General features: G+C 51.3%; 1 protein-coding gene across 14 annotated transcripts in view; it reads right to left on the bottom strand.

Moving 5' to 3' along the window:
• Window positions 1-22,788, bottom strand: part of LOC119971451 (cyclic nucleotide-gated cation channel beta-3-like) — a 284,057-nt gene that overhangs the window by 73,432 nt on the left and 187,837 nt on the right. For all 14 annotated transcript variants that reach the window (XM_038806991.1, XM_038806994.1, XM_038806996.1 and 11 more), the window contains 3 exons: window positions 21,122-21,172; window positions 1,828-1,914; window positions 54-118 (listed from right to left, as the gene is read on the bottom strand). In XM_038806991.1, coding sequence (XP_038662919.1) covers window positions 54-118; window positions 1,828-1,914; window positions 21,122-21,172 — 203 coding nt within the window. The remainder of the gene's footprint in view (window positions 1-53; window positions 119-1,827; window positions 1,915-21,121; window positions 21,173-22,788) is intronic.

Below are 22,788 nucleotides of genomic sequence, written 5' to 3'. Positions count from 1 at the left end.
TACTGTGACTGAAATATAAAATCTGTCTGAACACTGCAATCAGTAATACGCACCTGTATATATAGGCCTTGTTCATTATTGCTTCCAGCCGGTCATTAAATTCAAAAAAGGTTGTATACTGTATAAATAAATTAATAAATGTGAATTCAATAATATCATTGTACACCCCTGCTGTGACCAGTGCAATGTGAAATGAAATGAAATGAAATGAATGAAATAAAAATCGCTTATTGTCACAAGTAGGCTTCAAATGAAGTTACTGTGAAAAGCCCCTCGTCGCCACATTCCGGCGCCTGTTCAGGGAGGCTGGTATGGGAATGTTAACCTAAAAGCAACAAAATTGTGTAATTACAAAAAAATCAGTCAGTGACTCAATAAATAAAATACAACTCAAGCTCTTGCAAACGTTGACGTAAACCAAGGTGGCAGATTTCATAGCCACCCACTCATAATGGCAAATCTTCCAGGTCAGTTTAATTATTATTGACTTGTTATCATCAGAATATACTACGCAAAAGGATGGGGAAAGGAGATTCAATAGTAATTTTCAAAAAGGAACTGGATAAATACTCGAAAAGTAGAAATTTACAGGATATGAAGAAAGAGCAGGAGAATGGGACTAATTGGGTAGCTATTTCAAAGAGCCAGGACAGGCATGATGCCGGAATGATCTCCTTCAGTGCTACAAAGTTCCATGCAGGTTAAAATAGGGAGCCATCCTAGTACATCAATGTTGTTGGAAGGTGCTGCAGAGTCAGAGAGGGATTGGAGTTTTTGGTTGGTGTCAAGGAGCTCGAGTGAGATTAGAGTCTTTGGGAGATATTGTGGAGTTACAGGGGGAGGGAGATTTCGGATGGTGTCAAGGAGACAGAGAGGGATAGGGTCTTTGGATAACATTGCAATACTCAGAGGCAGATTGGATGTCTTAGACTTGCCGCTGGAGCAGGGAGCAATTGGGGACTTCAGGGTGCCTGGAAGTCATGGTTGGAATGAAGGGAGGGAGATAAGAGGCAGGACCTTGAAGGCAAAGGCAAGAGCTGGGGACTGGTGGATACCGGAGGGTAAGGACAGGATCTGGGAGCCACAGAGCTTGGAACTGGGAGTAGAGACAATTGTGTTAAGTGTTTACCTTTATTTAGGGGTTTTTTCCCCCTGAAGCAAGCCAATATTGGGGTGGAGAGCTGAAGCAGCATGCCGTATTTGTATAATCAAAAGGCCCAACCCATACCCCAACCCATACTTTAGGTGTCAGTAAAGAAATCTTTGCTTTTCATTACCCAATATGATAGGTGGCCCACTTCCAAGTCACGAGAGGGTACGTGCTTCCCAACCGCAATTTTGGGGGCTTCGGTAACCACATAGCACCTGAAAACAAACTGTGCTCCAATTTAGCTGCGTATGGTTTGAATGTAAAATTCCGTTGGCTTTAGAACATTTTTGGTCTGTTCAGGGAGCCAAAGCTCTCTCTGGCACCAGATCAATATTTATCCCTCAATTACACAAATAAAACAGATCATCTGCTCATTGCCATGCGGCCTTGCTGAATACAAAATGATTGCTTGATTTCCTACATTACAACAATGGCTACACTTAAAAATGACTGAGTTGGCTGTAAAGCATTCTGCGACATCCTGGGGTGGAGCAAGGCGTTTTATAATTGCAAATTCTTTATTTCTAATTATTTCATTAAGTAATTTCGAATGCTATATTAAAATGCTGATGACACACATTTCCTACCACAGGACTGTTGCTAGTGACATTGGACCTAATAATTATAAAGTCTGAATACAGCTTCTGTAAGGGGGAGAAAACATCAAGCAAACTCACCTTCATGAGGCGTGGAAACCTCAGTACAGTTCTGAAACCAAAAATAATATACAAAATGTCCAGGGGAAAAAGAGACACCAAGTCCATCTAGAAACAGAATGAGAAAAATTACAGTTGGATTAATTTTTCGTGCGTTATTTTTTCTTTTCTACTTTTGAAGATTTCTCTCACCCACCATCCCCCTTTCGGTGCAGCAAACCTATTCACTACTGTGGTCTGTTCTCAATGTGTAGTTCGATCTGGTTTGGTCACCCAGCTAGTAACATTTAAGAGGTGGTGAGGCCATTTTATTAAAACTAGAGACCGGTTGAGGATTGATCCAACTCACTGAATGAATGGGAGCATGCCATAGAGCCACAGAGGTCTACAGCACAGAAAAGACCCTTCAGCCCATCAGACACAGCCACCTAACTACTCTAATTCCATTTTCCAGCACTTGGCCCATAGCCTTGTATGCCGTGGCATCACAAGTGTACATCTAAATACTTCTCAAATGTTATGAGGGTCTCTGCCTCCACCACCCTTTCAGGCAGCGAGTTCCAAACTCCCACACCCTCTGTATGAATTTACAGTGCAGAAGGAGGCCATTTGGCCCATCGAGTCTGCACTGGCCCTTGGAAAGAGCACCCCACTTAAGCCCCACACCTGCACCCTATCCCAGTAACCCAGTAACTCCACCTCACCTTTTTGGACACTAAGGGCAATTTATCATGGCCAATCCACCTAACCTGCACACCTTTGGACTGTGGGAGGAAACCGGAGAACCCGGAGGAAACCCACACAGACACGGGGAGAACGTGCAGACTTCGCACAGACAGTGACGCAAGCCAGGAATCGAACCTGAGACCCTGCCGCTGTGAAGCAACTGTGCTAACCACTGTGCTACCGTGCTGCCTGTGTGAAAAGACTTTTCCTCACATTCCCTCTAAACTTCCTGCCCCTTACCTTAAAACTATGTCCCAGCCCATTGATGCCTCCACCAAGCGATATGCATGGCAGATGCACTATAATGTTGATAAATGTGAGGATATCCGCTTCGGTGGCAAAAATAGGAAGGCAGATTATTATTTGAATGGGTGTAAATTGAGAAAGGTGGATACTTAGTGAGACCTTGGTGTCCTCGTTCACCAGTCGCTGAAAGCAAGCTGCAGATATGGCAGGCAGTAAGGAACATAAATGGTATGAACCTCCGGTGGTAGCCATGGAGTGAGTGGTCACACATTTTGTGGCTCCCGCACAAGGTGGATTGTTTCGGTCCTTCCCCACCCGAATGGTGTGGTATTTGAGGGCAAAAGGTGTATGAGTGCCCAGGGAAGCTAATACTCCTCTTGTGAGGCTGGTATATGGATCAGCATATATAATATGCTGATCATATTATATCAGAAGTATCAGAAATATCAGAAGATGGCACCGGAGTGAGGCGACTCTCTGCGAGCTCTCCACAACAGATCCACTTTTTACTTAACTTATACTCATTCTAATCTTTTAAAATTTAATTCTAAGACGAACATTATTACTAACCTCCCTCTTTTATCTTTTCTTGCAGGCTTAAATATCCTCCGAGGCCCATGGAGACTTTTTGACCCAACCCAACGTGACCTCCAAGACCTGGAAGTGGATCGGGCCCAAACTGGAAGTGAAGCCCCGACCTCGATTTGGAGCCGACTCGGACCTTGGAGCTCCCAACCAGGCCTAACAACTGTCGCCAGCTCCTGGATCGCCAGGCCCAGTCCCCAGAGCTCCCGACCCGACCCCTAACGACGAGACCCGCCCAGCGACCCGACCCGGAATGGTGTGGTAAACCACGTTATTGCATTCTATGTATTGTATTGTGCATGCCTGGGCTTGTCCAGGCTGGCTCCGCCTGTGGCTCCTCCCCTCGGGCTTCTGTATAAAGGTGGCAAGTCTCCGCCTCCAGACCCAGTTCCGGTCCAGAGGCAGGAGGCTTGCTGTTTAGTGTATTAAATTGATACACCATCAATGACACACGACGAGTGATGAACGTAACTGAGGCTTTAATACACTAAACAGCAAGCCTCCTGCCTCTGGACCCGAACTGGGTCCGGAGGCGGAGACTTGCCACCTGTTATACTGTCAATCTACTGTGAGACCATGAGAACGAGTGAACATTAGGCTTTAATATCCATGAACTCACCTGCCAGAGTCAGCTGTACAAATGGGTGCCACCCACAGGTGGCTGGACTATATATGGCCCCGGTGAGGGTGGAGCCAGAGGCGGAGCCCATCGGGGTTCCAGTATAGTACCTGGAAGTAGCCCGTATCATCACTTCCAGGTCATGGGTCACATCATTATACAGATAGTACAGACAGCTCATGCATTAGCTGAAATACATTCACCACATTCACCCCCTGTTAAAAAAATCAAGTCCAGCGGGGGTGACGTGGGGTCATTAGAGATTCAGTCTGTCTGGAGGCTGGAGCGTTCTTTTAGACCTCCTCAGCTCTGGCGATGTGGCAGGCACGGTCGTTGCCGATGATGACTCCGGGGGTCATGTCTGGAGCTTGAGCCTCAGTCCGGCGTGTCGGAGACGGTTGGGGGGTGGGGTAGGCAAGGGGGTGGCAGGTCGTGGCAATGTCATCGCAGGCCAAGACAGGAGACCCAGGGGAGCGTAAGGGGCGCAGGGGGTGGCTGTAGGCAGCGGGGAGGGGGACGCATTGGCAGGAGAACCAGCTGCCGCCAGATCTCGTGGGAGATGGTATTGTGCCGTCCGTCCTGGTGCGCGGTGTAGGCGCACTGGGGGTTGGCATGCAGCAACTGGACCCTCTCGACCAGGGGGTTGGTCTTATGGCTCCTCATGTGCCTCCGGAGAAGGACAGGTCCCGGAGTTGTCAGCCAAGATGGAAGCGAGACCCCTGAGATGGACTTCCTAGAGAAGAGAAACAAGCAGTCATGAGGGGTCTCGTTCGTGGCTGTGCCGAGGAGTGATCTAATAGAGTGGAGGGCGTCGGGGAGGACCTCCAGCCAGCGGGGAGGTCGAGAGACTTCTAGACCAGAGGGCCAGAAGGACGGCCTTCCATACCATCGTGTTTTCCTTCTCCACCTGCCTGTTTCCCTGCGGGTTATAGCTCATAGTCCTGCTTGAGGCGATGCCTTTGCTGAGCAGGTACTGACGCTGCTCATCGCTCATAAACGATGTACCCCGGTCGCTGTGGACGTGACCAGGGAAACTGAACAGTGTGAAGATGCTGTGCAGTGCCTTTATCACAGTGGCCGAGGTTATGTCGGGGCAGGGGACAGCGAAGGGGAAGCGGGAGGACTCGTCGACGATGATTAGAAAGTATATATTACGGTTGGTGGAGGGGAGGGGCCCTTTGAAGTCCATACTCAGGCGCTCAAAGGGCCAGGAGGCCTTTACCAGACGGGTCTTGTCTGGCCGGTAGAAGTGCGGTTTGTACTCTGCACAGACCTGGCAGTCCCTGGTCATGGCCTTGACCTCCTCGGTGGAGAAGGGCAGATTGTGTGCCTTAATAAAGTGGGTAAGCTGGGTGACCTCCGGGTGACAGAGGTCATTGTGGATAGTCCGAAGTCGGTCATCTTGCGCGCTGGCGCATGATGGAGGCTCATTGAACTTTCCAGGACGATACTTGATATCGTAATTGTAGGTGGAGAGTTCGATCCTCCACCTCCGGATTTTGTCATTTTTTTATTTTGCCCCGTTGTGCGTTGTCAAACATGAAGGCTACCGACCACTGGTCGGTAACGAGAGTGAACCTCCTACTGGCTAGGTAGTGCCTCCAGTGCCGCACGGCTTTCACTATGGCTTTTGCTTCCTTTTTGACTGAGGAGTGTCGGATCTCGGAAGCGTGGAGGGTTCTAGAAAAGAATGCTGCTGGCCTGCCCTCCTGGTTGAGTGTGGCGGCCAGTGCGACGTCTGACTCATCGCTCTCTACCTGAAAGGGGACGGACTCGTCCACCATGTGCATAGCGGTCTTGGTGATGTTGGCCTTGATGCGGCTGAAGGCCGAGCGGGCCTCAGCCGTCAGTGGAAAAGTGGTGGTTTGTATAAGTGGGCGGGATTTGTCTGCATAGTTGGGGACCCACTGGGCGTAGTAGGAAAACAGCCTCAGGCATCGTTTGAGGGCCTTGAGGCTGTGAGGAGGGGGGAGTTCCGTGAGGGGGCGCATACGGTCGGGGTCGGGCCCTAGGACTCCGTTCTCCACGATGTAGCCGAGTATAGCCAGTCGTGTAGTGCGGAAAACGCACTTCTCTTCATTGTACGTGAGGTTGAGGGATTGGGCGGCCTGGAGGAACCTCTGAAGGTTGGCGTCATGGTCCTGCTGATCATGGCTGCAGATGGTCACATTGTCCAAGTACGAGTATGTAGCCGCAAACCGTACTGGTCCACCATTCGGTCCATCGTTCTCTGAAAGATTGAGACCCCGTTAGTGACGCTGAAAGGGACCCTGAAGAAGTGGAAGAGTCGGCCGGCTGCGTCAAAAGCAGTGTAGTGGCGCTCTTCCGGGCGGATTGGGAGCTGGTGGTAGGCCGACTTCAGATCGAGGCTGATGACGCGTCTGAAGGGGGCGTTCCGGGCAGGCACGCAGCCACGTAGTGGGGTCTGCGGGCCTGTGAGTCCACGGGTCGGGCTTTGTGAGTGTTTGATTTCTGGGCTTTAGGTCGGCCCAGACAGACTCTGGCGAAGTGTCCCTTTTTCCCACAGTCGCTGTGCGGGCTGAGCAACGCTGCCGGGGGTGTTGACCCTGACCGCAGAAGTAGCACTGCGGTTCCCGGGGCTGGACTGGCAGCCGCGTGGCACAGGCCCGCGACGTAGTTGGGTCCGACAGGGGTCGCAACAATGGCGTCCACGAGGGGTTCGCCGGGTCCTCGGGGAACGCACTGAGGTTCTGGTAGGCCACATCTAACGAGATAGCTAGCTTTACCGTGTCCTGCAGGTCAGTGGTCCCGTTTTCCAGCAAGCGCTGCCTGATGTAGTTCGGACCCCAGCCACGTAGGTGTCCTGGATCTGTAGGTTATGTGTTCTTCCGCGGTCACATTCCGGTAGCTGCAGTTCCACGCGAGTAGGGGCAGTTTTTCCAGGTACGCATCTAGCAATTTCCCAGCGTGTTGACAGCGAGTCGTGAGGAGATGTCGGGCGTACACCTCGTTTACAGACTTTACGAAATGCGCCTTGAGGGTTGCGACCGCCGCCTCGTACGTGGCCGCTTGCTCGATCATCACGGAAAGTCAATGGCTCACCCAAGCGTGGAGGAGTCACAGCTTGATGGTTTCAGTGGGAGGCGTTGTGAAGGAGTCCAGGTTGGCCTCGAAGCAGCGAAGCCAATGTTCGAAGATCTCCTTGGCTTCTGATGCGCGCGCGTCGAGTTTGAGCTGATCTGGCTTTAGAGCGGCTTCCATGATTCTGTCGATGAATATTAAATTGTTATACCGTCAATTCACTGTGAGACTGTGGGAACGTGGGAACGGCTTTAATATCCATGAACTCTCCTGCCAGAGTCGGCTGTACAAACGAATGCCATCCACAGGTGGCCGGACTATATGTGGCCCCGGTGAGGGCAGAGCCAGAGGCGGAGCCCACCGCGGTTCCAGTACAGTACCTGGAAGTATCCCGTATCATCACTTCCAGGTCATGGGTCACATCATTATATCAGTACAGACAGCTCATGCATTAGGTGAAATACATTCACCACAGCACCTTTATACAGAAGCCCGAGGGGAGGAGCCACAGGCGGAGCCAGCCTGGACAAGCCCACGCAGGCACAATACAATACAGTACATTAATACCCCAGATGCCCTCTCCCGCGGTACATGTGCCAGCGCACAGGTAGACCGACTCTGGGCCCTCCACAATGACCTCTGTCAACCGGGGGTCACCCGTTTTTTTCTACTTCATCAAGGCTCGCAACGTGCCTTACTCCATCGAGGAGTAAGGACTGCCAGGTCTGTGCGGAGTGCAAACCGCACTTCTATCGGCCAGACAGAGCACATCTGGTAAAGGCCTCCCACCCCTTTTAGCGCCTCGGCATCGACTTGAAAGGGCCCCTCCCCTCCACCGACCGTAACGTGTGCTTCCTCAACATCGTTGACAAGTACTCAAGATGGACCTTGAGAGGATTGTTATCACTAAGGAGGGAGTGATGGGCAAGCTAATGGGGCTAAAGGTAGACAAGTCTCCTGGCCCTGATGGAATGCATCCCAGAGTGCTAAAAGAGATGGCTAGGGAAATTGCAGATGCACTAGTGATAATTTACCGAAATTCACTAGACTCTGGGGTGGTCCCGGTGGATTGGAAATTAGCAAACGTGACGCCACTGTTTAAAAAAGGAGGTAGGCAGAAAGCAGGAAATTATAGGCCAGTGAGATTAACTTCGGTAATAGGGAAGATGCTGGAATCTATCATCAAGGAAGAAATTGCGAGGCATCTGGATAGAAATTGTCCCATTGGGCAGACGCAGCATGGGTTCGTAAAAGGCAGGTCATGCCTAACTAATTTAGTGGAATTTTTTGAGGACATTACCAGTGCAGTAGATAACGGGGAGCCGATGGATGTGATATATCTGGATTTCCAGAAAGCCTTTGACAAGGTGCCACACAAAAGGTTGCTGCATAAGATAAAGATGCATGGCATTAAGGGTTAAGTAGTAGCATGGATAGAGGATTGGTTAATTAATAGAAAGCAAAGAGTTGGGATAAATGGGTGTTTCTCTGGTTGGCAGTCAGTAGCTAGTGGTGTCCCTCAGGGATCCGTGTTGGGCCCACAATTGTTCACAATTTACATTGATGATTTGGAGTTGGGGACCAAGGGCAATGTGTCCAAGTTTGCAGATGACACTAAGATGAGTGGTAAAGCGAAAAGTGCAGAGGATACTGGAAGTCTGCAGAGGGATTTGGATAGGTTAAGTGAATGGGCTCGGGTCTGGCAGATGGAATACAATGTTGACAAATGTGAGGTTATCCATTTTGGTAGGAATAACAGCAAACGGGATTATTATTTAAACGATAAAATATTAAAGCATGCCGCTGTTCAGAGAGACTTGGGTGTGCTAGTGCATGAGTCACAGAAGATTGGTTTACAAGTGCAACAGGTGATTAAGAAGGCAAATGGAATTTTGTCCTTCATTGCTAGAGGGATGGAGTTTAAGACTAGGGAGGTTATGTTGCAATTGTATAAGGTGTTAGTGCGGCCACACCTGGAGTATTGTGTTCAGTTTTGGTCTCCTTACTTGAGAAAGGACGTACTGGCGCTGGAGGGTGTGCAGAGGAGATTCACTAGGTTAATCCCAGAGCTGAAGGGGTTGGATTATGAGGAGTGGTTGAGTAGACTGGGACTGTACTCGTTGGAATTTAGAAGGATGAGGGGGGATCTTATAGAAACATTTAAAATTATGAAGGGAATAGATAGGATAGATGCGGGCAGGTTGTTTCCACTGGCGGGTGACAGCAGAACTAGGGGGCATAGCCTCAAAATAAGGGGAAGTAGATTTAGGACTGAGTTTAGGAGGAACTTCTTCACCCAAAGGGTTGTGAATCTATGGAATTCCTTGCCCAGTGAAGCAGTTGAGGCTCCTTCATTACATGTTTTTAAGGTAAAGATAGATAGTTTTTTGAAGAAAAAAGGGATTAAGGGTTATGGTGTTCGGGCCGGAAAGTGGAGCTGAGTCCACAAAAGATCAGCCATGATCTAATTGAATGGCGGAGCAGGCTCGAGGGGCCAGATGGCCTACTCCTGCTCCTAGTTCTTATGTTCTTATGTTCTTATGCCCCTTTGCCATCGCCTGCTCTGACATGACCTCTGCCTCCGTTATCAAGGCCCTGCACAGTCTTTTCACCCTGTTCGGGTTCCCCGCCGACATCCACAGCGACCGGGGCTCCTCCTTTATGAGCGACGAGTTGCGTCAGTTCCTGCTCAGCAAAGGCATCGCCTCCAGCAGGACGACCAACTATAACCCCCGGGGAAACGGACAGGTGGAGTGAGAGAACGCGACGGTCAGGAAGGCTGTCCTTCTGGCCCTATGGTCTGGAAGTCTCCCAGTCTCCCGTTGGCAGGAAGTCCTCTCCGACGCTCTCCACTCAATCCGGTTGCTCCTTTGTGCAGCCACCAACGAGACTCTTCATGAACGTATGTTTGCCTTCGCTAGGAAGTCCACCTCCAGGGTCTCGCTCCCGTCCTGGCTGACAGTCCCAGGGCCCGTCCTTCTCCGGCACCACGCGAGGAGCCATAAAACCGACCCCCTCGTCGAGAAGGTCCTGCTCCTCCATGCAAATCCACAATATGTCTACGTGGCACACCAGGACGGGCGGCAGGACACGTTCTCCCTTCAGGATTTGGCTCCTGCAGGCTCCGCGGTGACCATCACCACCGCCCCCCACCCTACACTGTCTTCCCCCAACCCTGCCCACCTCCCTCACGGACTGACACCTGCAGGCCCACCAGCGACAAGCACCACCAGCACCGTCCATACACCCCCCCCCACCCTTCACCGACTCAACATCTGGGTAAAGAAGAAGACAACACGCTCCTGGACATGCAGGTCTCGACGCCGGCCCCCACAAAACAACCGGGACTGAGGCGATCACGGTGGAAGGTCAAGGCCCGCGACAGACTTGACCTTTAAGACCACTTCACCCCCGCCGGACTCTTTTTGAAACAGGGGGTGAATGTGGTAAACCACGTTATTACATTATATGTATTGTATTGTGCATGCCTGGGCTTGTCCAGGCTGGCTCCGCCTATGGCCCTTCCCCTCGGGCTTCTGTATAAAGGTGGCAAGTTTCCACCTTCGGACCCAGTTCGGGTCCAGAGGCAGGAGGCTTGCTGTTTAGTGTATTAAAGTCTCAGTTACGTTCATCACTCGTCATGTGTTATTGATGGTGTATCAAGAGGCCCGTCCAGCAAATGGATCTACCTGGAGATGGGAGAAAGAAAAATCCAGGTGGAGGCCCGACCGGGCCTACTTCAAGACCCGACTCCAGGAGCGCACAGGGAGGGAACAGACCACGGGACTCAGCCCAACCTGCCTCAGGCAGCCCCTGCCCACGACCCCCAAAATGACGGAGACCCCGAGTGAGGACCGAACGCGCTGTAAGGTATTCCCGTGCCCGCAGAACGCCGGGACCCATCCTGATCGCAAACATGCCACCCTAGCAACCCCTCTAACTCAACCAGCGCCCGGGACACTGCCAGACGCGACCCCAGAAATGTAACCAGCACCCTGGACACCGCCAGCGCTCTGGACCCCCCAGACGCAACCACCTACCTTCCACAAGGTCAGATTTCTCCCATCGGATCCCAAGATCATCCAGCCGCAGCAGTCTACATCCCACCCCAGGCAGAAGTGAGGAAGGTGCTGAACAAACTGTACACACTTATAAACAACTATGAAGCAGAACACCCGGAGGCCTTGTTCATCGTGGCTGGAGACTTCAACAAGACCAACCTCAAGAGTGTACTGCCAAAATTCCACCAGCACATCTCCTGTCCCACCAGGGGCAACAACACTCTCGACCACTAGAACTGAGTTTAGGAGGAACTTCTTCACCCAAAGGGTTGTGAATCTATGGAATTCCTTGCCCAGTGAAGCAGTTGAGGCTCCTTCATTACATGTTTTTAAGGTAAAGATAGATAGTTTTTTGAAGAATAAAGGGATTAAGGGTTATGGTGTTCGGGCCGGAAAGTGGAGCTGAGTCCACAAAAGATCAGCCATGATCTCATTGAATGGCGGAGCAGGCTCGAGGGGCCAGATGGCCTACTCCTGCTCCTAGTTCTTATGTTCTTATGTTCTTATGTACTCAAAAATCAAGGGCGCCTACCGTTCTAACCCTGACCGCACTTTAGGAAATCAGACCACAAGACGGTGCTCCTTCTCCCGGCATACAAGCAGAAACTCAAACGGGAGAATCCAGCTAAGAAGGTCGTGCAGTGCTGGTCCGAGGAAATAGAAGAGCTCCTACGTGACTGCTTAGCGACAGTGGACTGGTCCATATTTAAGAACTCAGCGACCGACTTAAATGAGTATGTCACCACCGTCACAGACTTCATCAGCAAATGTGTGGATGACTGCGTTGCAAAGAAAGCAGTACGTACGTTCCCCAACCAGAAACCATGGCTCAATCATGAAATTGACTCCCTACTGAAGGACAGATCTGAGACGTTCAAGTCAGACGACCCTGACCTATACAAGAAATCAAGGTACGACCTCCGCAAAGCCATCCGAGGTGCCAAGAGAGAATATCAAACCAAGATAGAGTCACAGACAGACTCTCAGCGGTTTTGGCAAGGACTAAACAACATAATGGGCTACAAAGCGAAGCCGAGCGGTATCTCCGGCAGCAGCGCACCCCTCCCCGATGAACTCAATGCATTCTATGCTCGGTTCGAGCAGGTAACCAACAATCTGCTGTCGAGTGCCCCAGCAGCCCATAACTCAACCATACCCGCCATCACAGCTTCCGAAGTCAGATCGGCTTTCCTGAAAGTGAACCCTTGGAAGGCGACGGGCCCGGATGGGATCCCTTGCCATGCACTCAGAGCCAGTGTGGACCAGCTTGCAGAGGTGGTCGCGGACATCTTTAACATGTACCTACTCCACTCCAAGGTCCCAACCTGCTTCAAGAAGACCACCATCATAGCGGTACCAAAGAAGAACCAGGCAACGTGCTTCAATGACTACCGTCCGGTGTCTTTGACTTCAGTCGTAATGAAGTGCTTTGAGAGGATGATCATGAAGCGCATCACCTCCATACTCCCAGAATGCCTTGATCCACTGCAATTCGCATACCGTCGCAACCAGGACAACCAGCAGATGCCATTTCCCTGGCCCTACACTCATCCCTAGAGCATCTCAACAACAAGGACTCCTACATCAGACTCCTATTTATTGACTACAGCTCTGCCTTCAACGCCATAATCCCAGCCAAGCTCATATCAAAGTTTCAAAACCTAGGACTTGGCTCTCCACTCTGCAATTGGATCCACGATTTTCTGACCAACAGACCACAATCAGTAAGAATGAACAACAACACCTCCTCCACAATAGTCCTCAATACCGGGGCCCCGCAAGGCTACGTACTTTAAAAAATATATATTTTTATTCTCCATTTTCACATTTTCTTCAAAATTCCCACCCCACCCCCAAACAGTAAACGGTAACAAATACAAAGTCAATTCCTTTATCAACAACAACAATCCCATCCTCCCACCACCCCAAACAACGACCCCCCTGGCAATATAAGTATCAAATAAAACAAACCCTTCCACGGCAGGACAATCAAAGAAGGAAAAAAAACAGAAAAAAGAGAGAAAGGAATCAGGAATCGCCTATGGTCACCGTTGACCTGTAGAGCCCCCCCCCCCCCCCCCACGCTAACATTCAATGCCATCCAATCCCCGAAAGAGTACCGTACATGACACCCACTGTGGTGAATCACATGACACCCACTGTAGTAATTTACACTGTGTTATATTGTATGTGTTTGTCTATGTAAGCTCGGGATACGAGCAGTTGCGTGGCTCTGCCCATAGGGGGAGATGAGGAGTTTGTACTGGGCTCCACCCTTGGCTCCGCCCATGGTTCCGCCCATGGCTCCTCCCACTAACCGGAAGTATAAAGCTTTGCAGTCGTGAGCCTGCCTGCCAGTTCATCTTGTCGCAGGCAGGCTCTGTTGTAAGACTATTAAAACCACTGTTCACTTCCAACCACTTGTCTTGTGAATTGATGGTCACATCACCCACGTATTGCGAGTCCTCCTCCCCCCCGACTCGTCCCCTCCACTTCCTTTTACAAAACTCCTCCCCCCAACCTCTGTTCCTTCCCCCCAACTTTCCACCCCGACTGGACTCATCGCGCCCTGTTCTGCCAGGCTCCGATGGCCGCATCCCCTCCCCCCACCTCACTCCTGTTCACTGGCCGGCTTAAACCGGCCAGCGTGGCGGCCCCCGCCTGGGTCTCTTTCCCCCTTGCCCAGTCCCAGGAAAACCATGAAATCCCCTTTAGCACACAAACCCTGCATACACACCCAAGCCCTAAAGAACCATCATTGCAAGCGAAAGTCCCATCTCTTCCCTTGTCCAAGGATATACAACGTTACCTCATTTAGCACATACACCAACCGCAGTGAAAAAATACGGTTACATGGGCTACATCGATACATGTCCACTTCTCAATTCAGCCACAGTCCTTCTGCCTTCGCAAACTCCTCCGCTGCTTCCGCCGCCCGAAATAAAAGTCCTTGCATTTGTAGGTCACCCTCAACTTAGCTGGGTATACTATGCCGCACTACACCTTACTGATGTACAGTGCCTTCTTCACCCGGCTGAAGGAAGCCCACCTCCTCACCAGCTCCACCTTGTAGTCCTGATATATACCAGCTCCAGCCCACTCCACCACCCGCTTCTGCTTTGCCCAGCACAGGACCTTCTCCTTCACGCTGCACCTACAAAAACACAAAGTTACTACTCTCGGTGGCTCAGCCTCCTTTGGTACAGGCCTCCCCGACTGGTGAGCCCGATCCAGTTCATATCGGGAGGGGTCATCCCCTTCCCCCATAGCTTCGCCAACACTGTGGCAAAATACTCAGGCCTTCCACTCCTTCGGCAAGATCCACAATCCTCAGATTCTGTCGCCTGGAATTGTTTTCCAAGTCATCCATTTTGGCTCGCAGATCCTTGCTGATCTCCATCACCTTCCGCATCTCCTTCCCCATCGAGGAAATTTGATCACTGTGCTGCACTAATGTCTCTTCCACTTCCTTCAGCGCCTCGCCTTGCTTCCGCACCTCCACACTGCGCTCAATACCATCGCCCTCACCGGGGCAATCGCCTCCTCCACCAGCACTTTCCACCCATCTCCTTCCTCATCGCCTCCATGTGCTTTGTGAACTGCCTTTCGAGTTCCACAGCCATCACCTTAGTCATTTCTTCAGCCGTGGGCAATGCGGCCTCCCCTGGTGCCCCAGCCTCCACTTTCCTTGCCGTCCCCGCGGTGACCTTTCCACTCCCCGATGGACTTTCAGCCGCTTTTTTCACGGCCGTTTTTTAACTTGTTTTTGACATTTCTCTTCACTGTGACTTCTCCCTGCTTTTGCCGTCTCTGTAGCCCCTGGAACCGGGTGTTAATCCCCGAAAATGGCGTTCCCGGACGGGAGCCCTCTAATGTGCGGCTGCCTCCCACCCGCTGTTACCGGAAGTTCAAGGCTGCGTACTTAGCCCCCTACGCTACTCGTTGTACACACACGACTGCATGGCAAAATTTGGTTCCAACTCCATCCACAAGTTTGCTGACGATACGACCATAGTGGTCCGGATTTCAAATAATGACGAGTCAGAATACAGGAGGGAGATAGAGAACCTAGTGGAATGGTGCAGTGACAACAATCTCTCCCTCAATGCCAAAAAAACAAAAGAGCTGGTCATTGACTTCAGGAAGCAAAGTACTGTACACACCCCTGTCAACATCAACAGGGCCGAGGTGGAGATGGTTAGCAGTTTCTAATTCCTGGGGGTGCGCATCTCCAAAAAATCTGTCCTGGTCCACCCACGTCGACGCTACCACCAAGAAAGCACAACAGTGCCTATACTTCCTCAGGAAACTAATGAAATTTGGAATGTCCACATTAACCCTTACCAACTTACACAGATGCACTATAGAAAGCATCCTATCTGGCTGCATCACAGCCTGGTAAGGTAACTGCTCGGCCCAGGACCGCAAGAAACTTCAGAGAGTCGTGAACACCGCCCAGTCCATCACACGAACCTGCCTCCCATCCATTGACTCCATCTACACCTCCCGATGCCAGGGGAAAGCAGGCAGTATAATCAAAGACCCCTCCCACCCGGCTTACTCATTCTTCCAACTTCTTCCATCGGGCAGGAGATACAGAAGTCTGAGAACATGCACAAACAGACTCAAAAACAGCTTCTTCCCCACTGTCACCAGATTCCTAAACGACCCTATTATGGACTGACCTCATTAACACTACACCCTGTATGCTTCATCCGATGCCAGTGCTTATGTAGTTACATTGTATACCTTGTGTTGCCCTATTATGTATTTTCTTTTATTCCCTTTTCTTCCCATGTACTCAAAGATCTGTTGAGCTGCTTGCAGAAAAATACTTTTCACTGTACTTCGGTACACGTGACAATAAACAAATCCAATCCAATCCAAGCAGACTAGAAATGCCTTGAGAAATAGAGAGCAGTTGGAGAAGGAAAGTTTTTGCGGTGCAACACAGGTGAAGATGCGGAGGGTAAGGGGGCAGCACTGCCCACCCAGTGGTCAACGGAGGAGCTGATGGAGTTTTTAAATAACAAATTCCAGCAGCAGAGGAAAGAGGCTTTGGAAGATTGGTCCAAGGTGGAGGAGCCGTTTACGGCGGCGGTCGAGCAGGTGGAGCAGAGGCAGGAGCCTGGTGATCCAGAACGTGGAGGAGTCAGTGGGGGAGCACGGGGATCAGTTGATCTCGCTGGAGGTGAAGATCAGGATGGTGATGAGCGGCCAGAAGAGACTGAGAAAGAAATTGGACGACCTCGAGAACCGTTGCAGGAGACTGGACTTGAGGATTGTTGGGATGCATGAAGGTATTGAGGGTGTGGAGGCCGCCAAGTTTGTGGCGAGCATGTTGGAGAAGTTGGTGTGGGAGGGGTCTTTGACTGGCCCCTCAATGTAGGTTGAGTACACAGGGCAGTGGGGGAGCTGCCGAGGGCGATGGTGGTGAGGCTGCACTGGTTATTGGATAAAGAAAAGATCTGAGGTGGGCGAGGCAGACCAAGAAAAGCACTAGTGGGGGTTGGGAGGGGGCTGCAGATTTACCTGGACCTGGGCGCGGAGCTGGCTAAGCCGAGAGCTGGGTACAAACCGGATAAAGGCGGCCCTCTTCAAGAAGGGGGTGACGTTCACGGTTTTGAACCCTGCCCGCTTGTGGGTGATGCATCAGAAACAGGAATTTTGGTGGTGGGGGGAGAGTTGGTATGGGAGCGTGTGAAAGCAGCATCATGCAAAGGCACCAGTTTGGGGGCACTGGTAATGGCGCCTCTGCCGTTCCCGCCGGCATGGTACTCCACCAGCCCTGTGGTGGTGGCGGACCTCACGGTCTGGGGGCAATGGAGGAGGCATGTGGGAGCAGAAGGAGCATCGGTGTGGTCTCCAATCTGTAATAATCACCGGTTTCTCCCGGGAAGGCTGGATGGAGGGTTTCGGAGATGGCAGGGAGCAGGGATTGAGAGGATGGGAGATATGTTTGTAGAGGGGAGCTTTTCTAGCCTGAGGAAGCTGGAGGAGAAATTTGGATTAGCGAGGGGAAATGAGTTTAGGTACCTGCAGGTGTGGGACTTCCTACGCAGGCAGGTCTCAGCCTTCCTGCTCCTACCAGCAAGGGGGATACAGGACAGGGTAGTTTCCAGAGTGTGGGTGGGAGAAGGGAAGGTTTCGGACATTCACAAGGAACTCATGGGATCAGCGGAGACGCAGATCGAGGAATTGAAACACAAGTGGGAAGAGGAGTTACGAGGAGAGATAGAGGATGGTCTCCGGGCGGACGTGTTGAGTAGAGTTAACGCATCCACAACATGTGTCAGGCTCAGCCTGATACAATTTAAGGTCGTTCACCAGACCCACATGACAGTGGCCCGGATGAGCAGGTTCGTTGGGGTAGAAGATAGGTGCGCAAAGTGTGCGGGAGGACCAGCGAACCATGTCCATATGTTCTGGGCATGCCTGAAGCTTAGGGAATTCTGCCAGGAGTTTGGGATGCCAGGTCCAAAGTGTTGAAAACAAAGGTGACACCGAGTCCAGAGGTGGTGATTTCCGGAGTGTCAGAAAACCAGGGAATCCAGGAGGAGAAAGAAGCAGACGTTCTGGCCTTTGCTTCCCTGGTAGCCCGGAGAAGGATACTATTAGCTTGGAGGGACTCAAAGCCCCCGAAGTCGGAGACCTGGCTATCTGGCATGGCTAGCTTTCTCTGTTTGGAGAAAATCAAGTTCGCCTTGAGAGGGTCACTGTTAGGATTCGCCCGGAGGTGGCAGCCATTCGTCGACTTCTTTGTGGAAAATTAACCGTCAGCAGAAGGGGGGTGGTTAGCTTAGTTTACAGTAGGCGGTTAGTGAAGGTGGGACCTGTAAGGGAGGAAGACGGCTTTTGCACTATGTTTATATTTTCATGTACATTGTTTATTTTGTTGTTGTTGTAAAACCACAAATACCTCAACAAAATTTTTATTTAAAAAAAAGAAACAGGAATTTTATTTTGACTCATCGGAGGAGGTGGTGGACTTTATGAGAGACCATGGGCTGGGAGGAGTGTGAGGACATCGAGAGGAGTTTTGTGTAAACTGGGGCACATTGGGTGGGTAAATTGGGGTAGGTTTGACGGGGGAGCGGAGATGGTGAATGTGCTTTTTATTTCTCTTTTTTCATCGTTGGGAGAAGGGGGCTAGGGTTGGATGGAGGGGTATGTGGAAGTAGTCAGAGACCTTGGGCGGGGGCCACCATGCTAGCTGGGCGGGCTAGTTAACGGGAGTGAACTGGGGGGTTGTCAGGAGGAAGGCGTGGGGGAGGGGTGGTGGGGCGACTGGGTTGGTTTTTTGTTTGGTTGTGGGGCGGAGGGGGGTGTTTGCTGTCACGGGTGTGGCTGGTTTGGTGCAGTTGGGAAGGGAGAAATGGCAGCAGGCATCTGAGGGCGGGTCTGGAGAGGCACGTGATGTGATCCTGGGGCAGGCTTCAAAAAGGACATGGCAGATTAACCCGGGGAGTGGGTGGTGGGTTGGGAGGAAAGTGGGGGGAAAGGGGGTGTGTGCCCCTCCCAACCAAGCTGGTCACGTGGAACGTGCGAGGGTTCAATGGGCCGGTTAAACGGTCACGTGTTTTTGTGCATCTGAGGAGCCTGAAGGTGCACGTTGTGTTCTTGCAGGAGATGCACCTGAAGTTGGGGAATCAGATAAGGCTGGGGAAGGGATGGGTGGGGCAGGTGTTCCACTCGGTGCTGGATATGAAAACAAGGGGGCTGGTGGTCTTGGGGGGGGGGGATTTTAATACTGTCCTAATCCGAGTTTGGACCAGTTGTTGAGGGGGGGGGGGGGGGATTTTAATACTGTCCTAATCCGAGTTTGGACCAGTTGTTGAGGTGTTGGCAGTGGCGAGGGAGTTGAGGGGGTTCATGGATCGTGGGAGGGAGAGGTGGGGCCAGATCTGTGAAGATTTGGGAGGTTGAGGGCTAAGGAAGTTTCGTACTTCTCCCATGTGCACCTGGTGTATTCGCAGATCAACATTTTTGTTATGGACAAGGCGATGCTGGCGGAGGGGGGGGGCATTTGAGGCCTTTTCTAGGAGGCTGTGTGAGTCGGAGCCTCCGACCGGGAGGACGGGCTGAGGCGGTTCCTGGATGGGTTGGAGTTTTCTATGGTGGAGGGGGGGAGGGTGCAGGGGCTGGGGGCCCTTGTTGAGTTAAGGAAGGTGATGGATGGCCTGGGCACGATGCAGGCAGAGCAGGCCCCGAGGCCAGACAGGTTCCCCGTGGAGTTTTACAAAACGTTTGGTGCGGAGCTGGGACCATTGTTGGTGAGGGCGAGGGCGAGATCCAGATCGCCCCGGGCATTGCAAGTCCAGTAACACTCGCAACAATTTTTCGTCCGGGGCGAAGTCCAATTTTGGCCTCTCCCGGGATTCAACTGTCGCATCCTGACTCCATGTTGGGCGTAACGAGATTGTTGAATCGCATCCACCGTGTATGTGAGCAGCTTTCACTGATGGAATTACATAAAGGGCGTGATTCAGCAGACTCAAATTAAAGAATGGTGCGCTTAATGGAATGTTTCTTGGCGGCTGCAGTGCCGAGGAACATCCTGCTATCCAATGGCACTGTGCTGATTATTTAGGCCAAGGCCACATTTAGAGCGATTTATTGCTGGTGAGCGATCAGGGCGCCATATTGTCCGGCAGCTCCGATCTCCCCACCCCCCCCCTCCCCCCCACCTTCAGCTCCCTTCCCACACCCCCGCACTGCAAGCTTGGCAACTCTCAGTGCCCCAGCACCCTGACTACGCCACCAGGCACCCTGGAAGTGCCACGGTGGCACTGTCAGGGTGCCGATGTGGCACTGCCATCTAAGTACCTGGGGGAGTGCCAGGATGCTACCCTGCCCTGTCCCCAATCACCAGGGTATCTCCAATGGCCAGGGAGCCCCCCTCCCAGGTTCCGTAACTCCTCATTCACGCTTGTTTGTTGTCATGGGAGTGTCCCTTTAAGAAAGGATTTTGTCTTCTCACATGACTTGAGTGATGTCATTGTGTGGGTGGAGCTGGGCTGTGGCTCTGTGAGCTGTTTTTCGTTTCGCTTTCAGATTTGACTGCTGTGGACTAAGACAGGAGAAAGAAATGTTTTGGCCTGCCTCTCTCTAGTTTCATTTTAAATATCTGTTCCAATAAAAATCTCCTTGGTGGTGGCTTTTAAGATATTGTTAGCTTTCTGGAAGGGTTTAAATCTGCTGGTGAGACGGGGTCAGAATCTCAGGAAAATCCAGTCTTATTCAAATGAGAACGTAGAGTGCTGGGCCACGCCCTTGAAAATGGGTTGTGTTTTATGGGATTTTGTTTTTGAATTGGAACAGTTAAGAGTGAATTCATTAAGTGTTATTAATAGATTACTGTAGCTGTGGGGTATCTTTATGTTTGTAATTGATAAAAATTGTTGCTGTTTGGTTATATAAATGTTAACTAAGTTCTTAGAATAAAGCTTATTTTGATTAAAGTGTCTGGGAAGACTGTAGAATCACACCTCAAGTGGAGACTTTTGTACTCATCCAAGCCAAATTCAACAAAAAGTTATAGGTCAGGTGAACTCCATAATAAACTTTGGGATTTTTAAACCCTGGCCCATAACAGTAGCGAGATCTCCATGGTGCAGCGAGTACCGGGCGCTGGGTGAATCCGGTGCCCGGGTATTTAAATGAACCCGATTGTGGGCTCGCGGGTGATTCGCCCATTGCACCCGGATCCAACGCCGGGCACAACGGGGTCGTTGAATCGCGCCCAATATATACAGTGCAGAATCAGGACATTTAGCCCAACTTATCCTAGTCAGTGTTTTGTTCCACGAGACTCATTCCAACTTTCTTCCTTTAACAGGAGCAATCCAACCTCCTCTTCCTTTCTCCCCCATGTGTTTAGCTAGCTTCCTCTTAGATGCATTTGCACTATTTCCAATGTCTATCGATGCCTCCATAGGGAAATTCCCTGCATTATGTACCAGTGAAGTAATTTACAGTGACAGATTCAAAGACTGCACAACGAAGCCCCGTCAGTCTCGCAAGTGGAGTGACTCACCTTGAATTTAGGGGTCTTCATGTAATTTTCCCTCATAGGCTTTCTTGCTGTCTGAAATACAGAAGCATGAAATTATATGAACATTAATCAATGTACCAAAGGATGGGTCTTCATTGTCGTTACATGAAGCCGAGTCCAAGGTCAAAGAAATGGCACAAATATAAGGTACTGGGTGCGATTCGGTGACTACTTTGTGTCCGGGTAAATCCTGTGAGAGCTCCAAATCAGGCTCCACGCCGGGCGCCGGCCGATCGCACGTCACCCGACTAGCGAGAGTCTGCATGATCTGCATATTTAAATGAATCATTGGGTGCATTTAAATACCCAGACACCGCTTTCATCCCATGCGCAGGAGCCAACGGCTTCGTCTGCAAGACCTTGACAGGGTACCATTTAGCACTGATTTCCACAAATGTGAATCAGGCGTGAAGGCACCTCAGGAGGTCTCACGGGCCATGAGAGCGCCTTGGGTGGTTAGGGACAGGGAAGGGTGGTATTCTGCACTGCCACTGGCACCTGGGCATCTTGGCAATGCAAGGCTGGCAATGCCACCCGGGCAACTTGGTAGTTCCAGTCTAGCACTGCCAGCGTCCCAGTGGAAATGCCAACATGCCAGGATGGGTCGTGCCCATAGGAACGGCTGTGAGGTGGGTTTGTGGCCCCAGGATAGTTTGGAAGGGTGAAGGGGGCGGGTCCTGAAAGGGAGGGCCTGGAGATCACAGCAACGTGACAAAATGACATCCTGCTATGAGAAGAGACGGTCCTGCTGGCGAGGTCAACTTGCCAGCGCAGGACAGCTGAAGCTAAACAAAACAGCAAAATGCCATTGAATTGGGTGATTCTCGGTGCTGCAGCCACCATGAAACACTCTGCCAAACATGCCCCATAGCGGACTTTAACTTTTTTCCGCTGAATCGCACCAATTAAATTTTGAGCAGGTTCTGCAATTTTAGCTGTTGAAACTTTCTAAAAGGGATTTAAGTCTCTATTACATAAAAATAATGATAGCAATGTTTGGACCCTTCATACCTGCTGATACCTCTTCCACACTTCCTGCTTTCTCCCCAAAAATGTTTCCAGTTCACTATGGAAGCCTATTGGTCACATTCAGTTTCACACGTGGAGCAGCTCATCACCAGTTTTTGGGTTACCTGAAGGCCCTCCCCCGATGCTCCACCCCCCGGTGGGCCTATTTCCCAACCGCATGGTTAACTTGTGGTCTCAGCAGCCGAGAGCCTGGCATGTGGTTGCGGACTGTGTCCAATGACGTGAACAGCCGGGGGCAAGCCGTGCTGCTGGCCGGGAGGGGCTTCGGCGAGGGTTTGGGGGACTGGGGTGGCCTGGGGGTGGCGAGGGGGTGTCCAGGAGGGCACTATCACGCAGGTCGGGTCCGTGCACGGCCGGTGCCGTGTTGTACGGCGCGACCGCTACAGGTCGGCGCCGTGTGCATGCATGACCACGGACCCTGCAATTCTCCAGGCGTTTATATCAGGAAGGCCATGCGCGTGTTACATGGTGCGGCTGCTAGCCTCTCACCGGTTGGAGGATCGGTGCTGGGGCCTCGCTGATTTTTCCCACACAAAATGCCATGGATCCTCCAGAGATAGCCCCAGAATTGGAGAATCCAGCCCTTGCTGCAGGATTCTCTGCTGGCAGGATTCTCCGTC

Source organism: Scyliorhinus canicula, chromosome 9, assembly GCF_902713615.1.
Source record: "Scyliorhinus canicula chromosome 9, sScyCan1.1, whole genome shotgun sequence".
NCBI classification, from domain to species: domain Eukaryota; kingdom Metazoa; phylum Chordata; class Chondrichthyes; order Carcharhiniformes; family Scyliorhinidae; genus Scyliorhinus; species Scyliorhinus canicula.
This window is presented reverse-complemented; position numbering and strand designations above follow the sequence as displayed.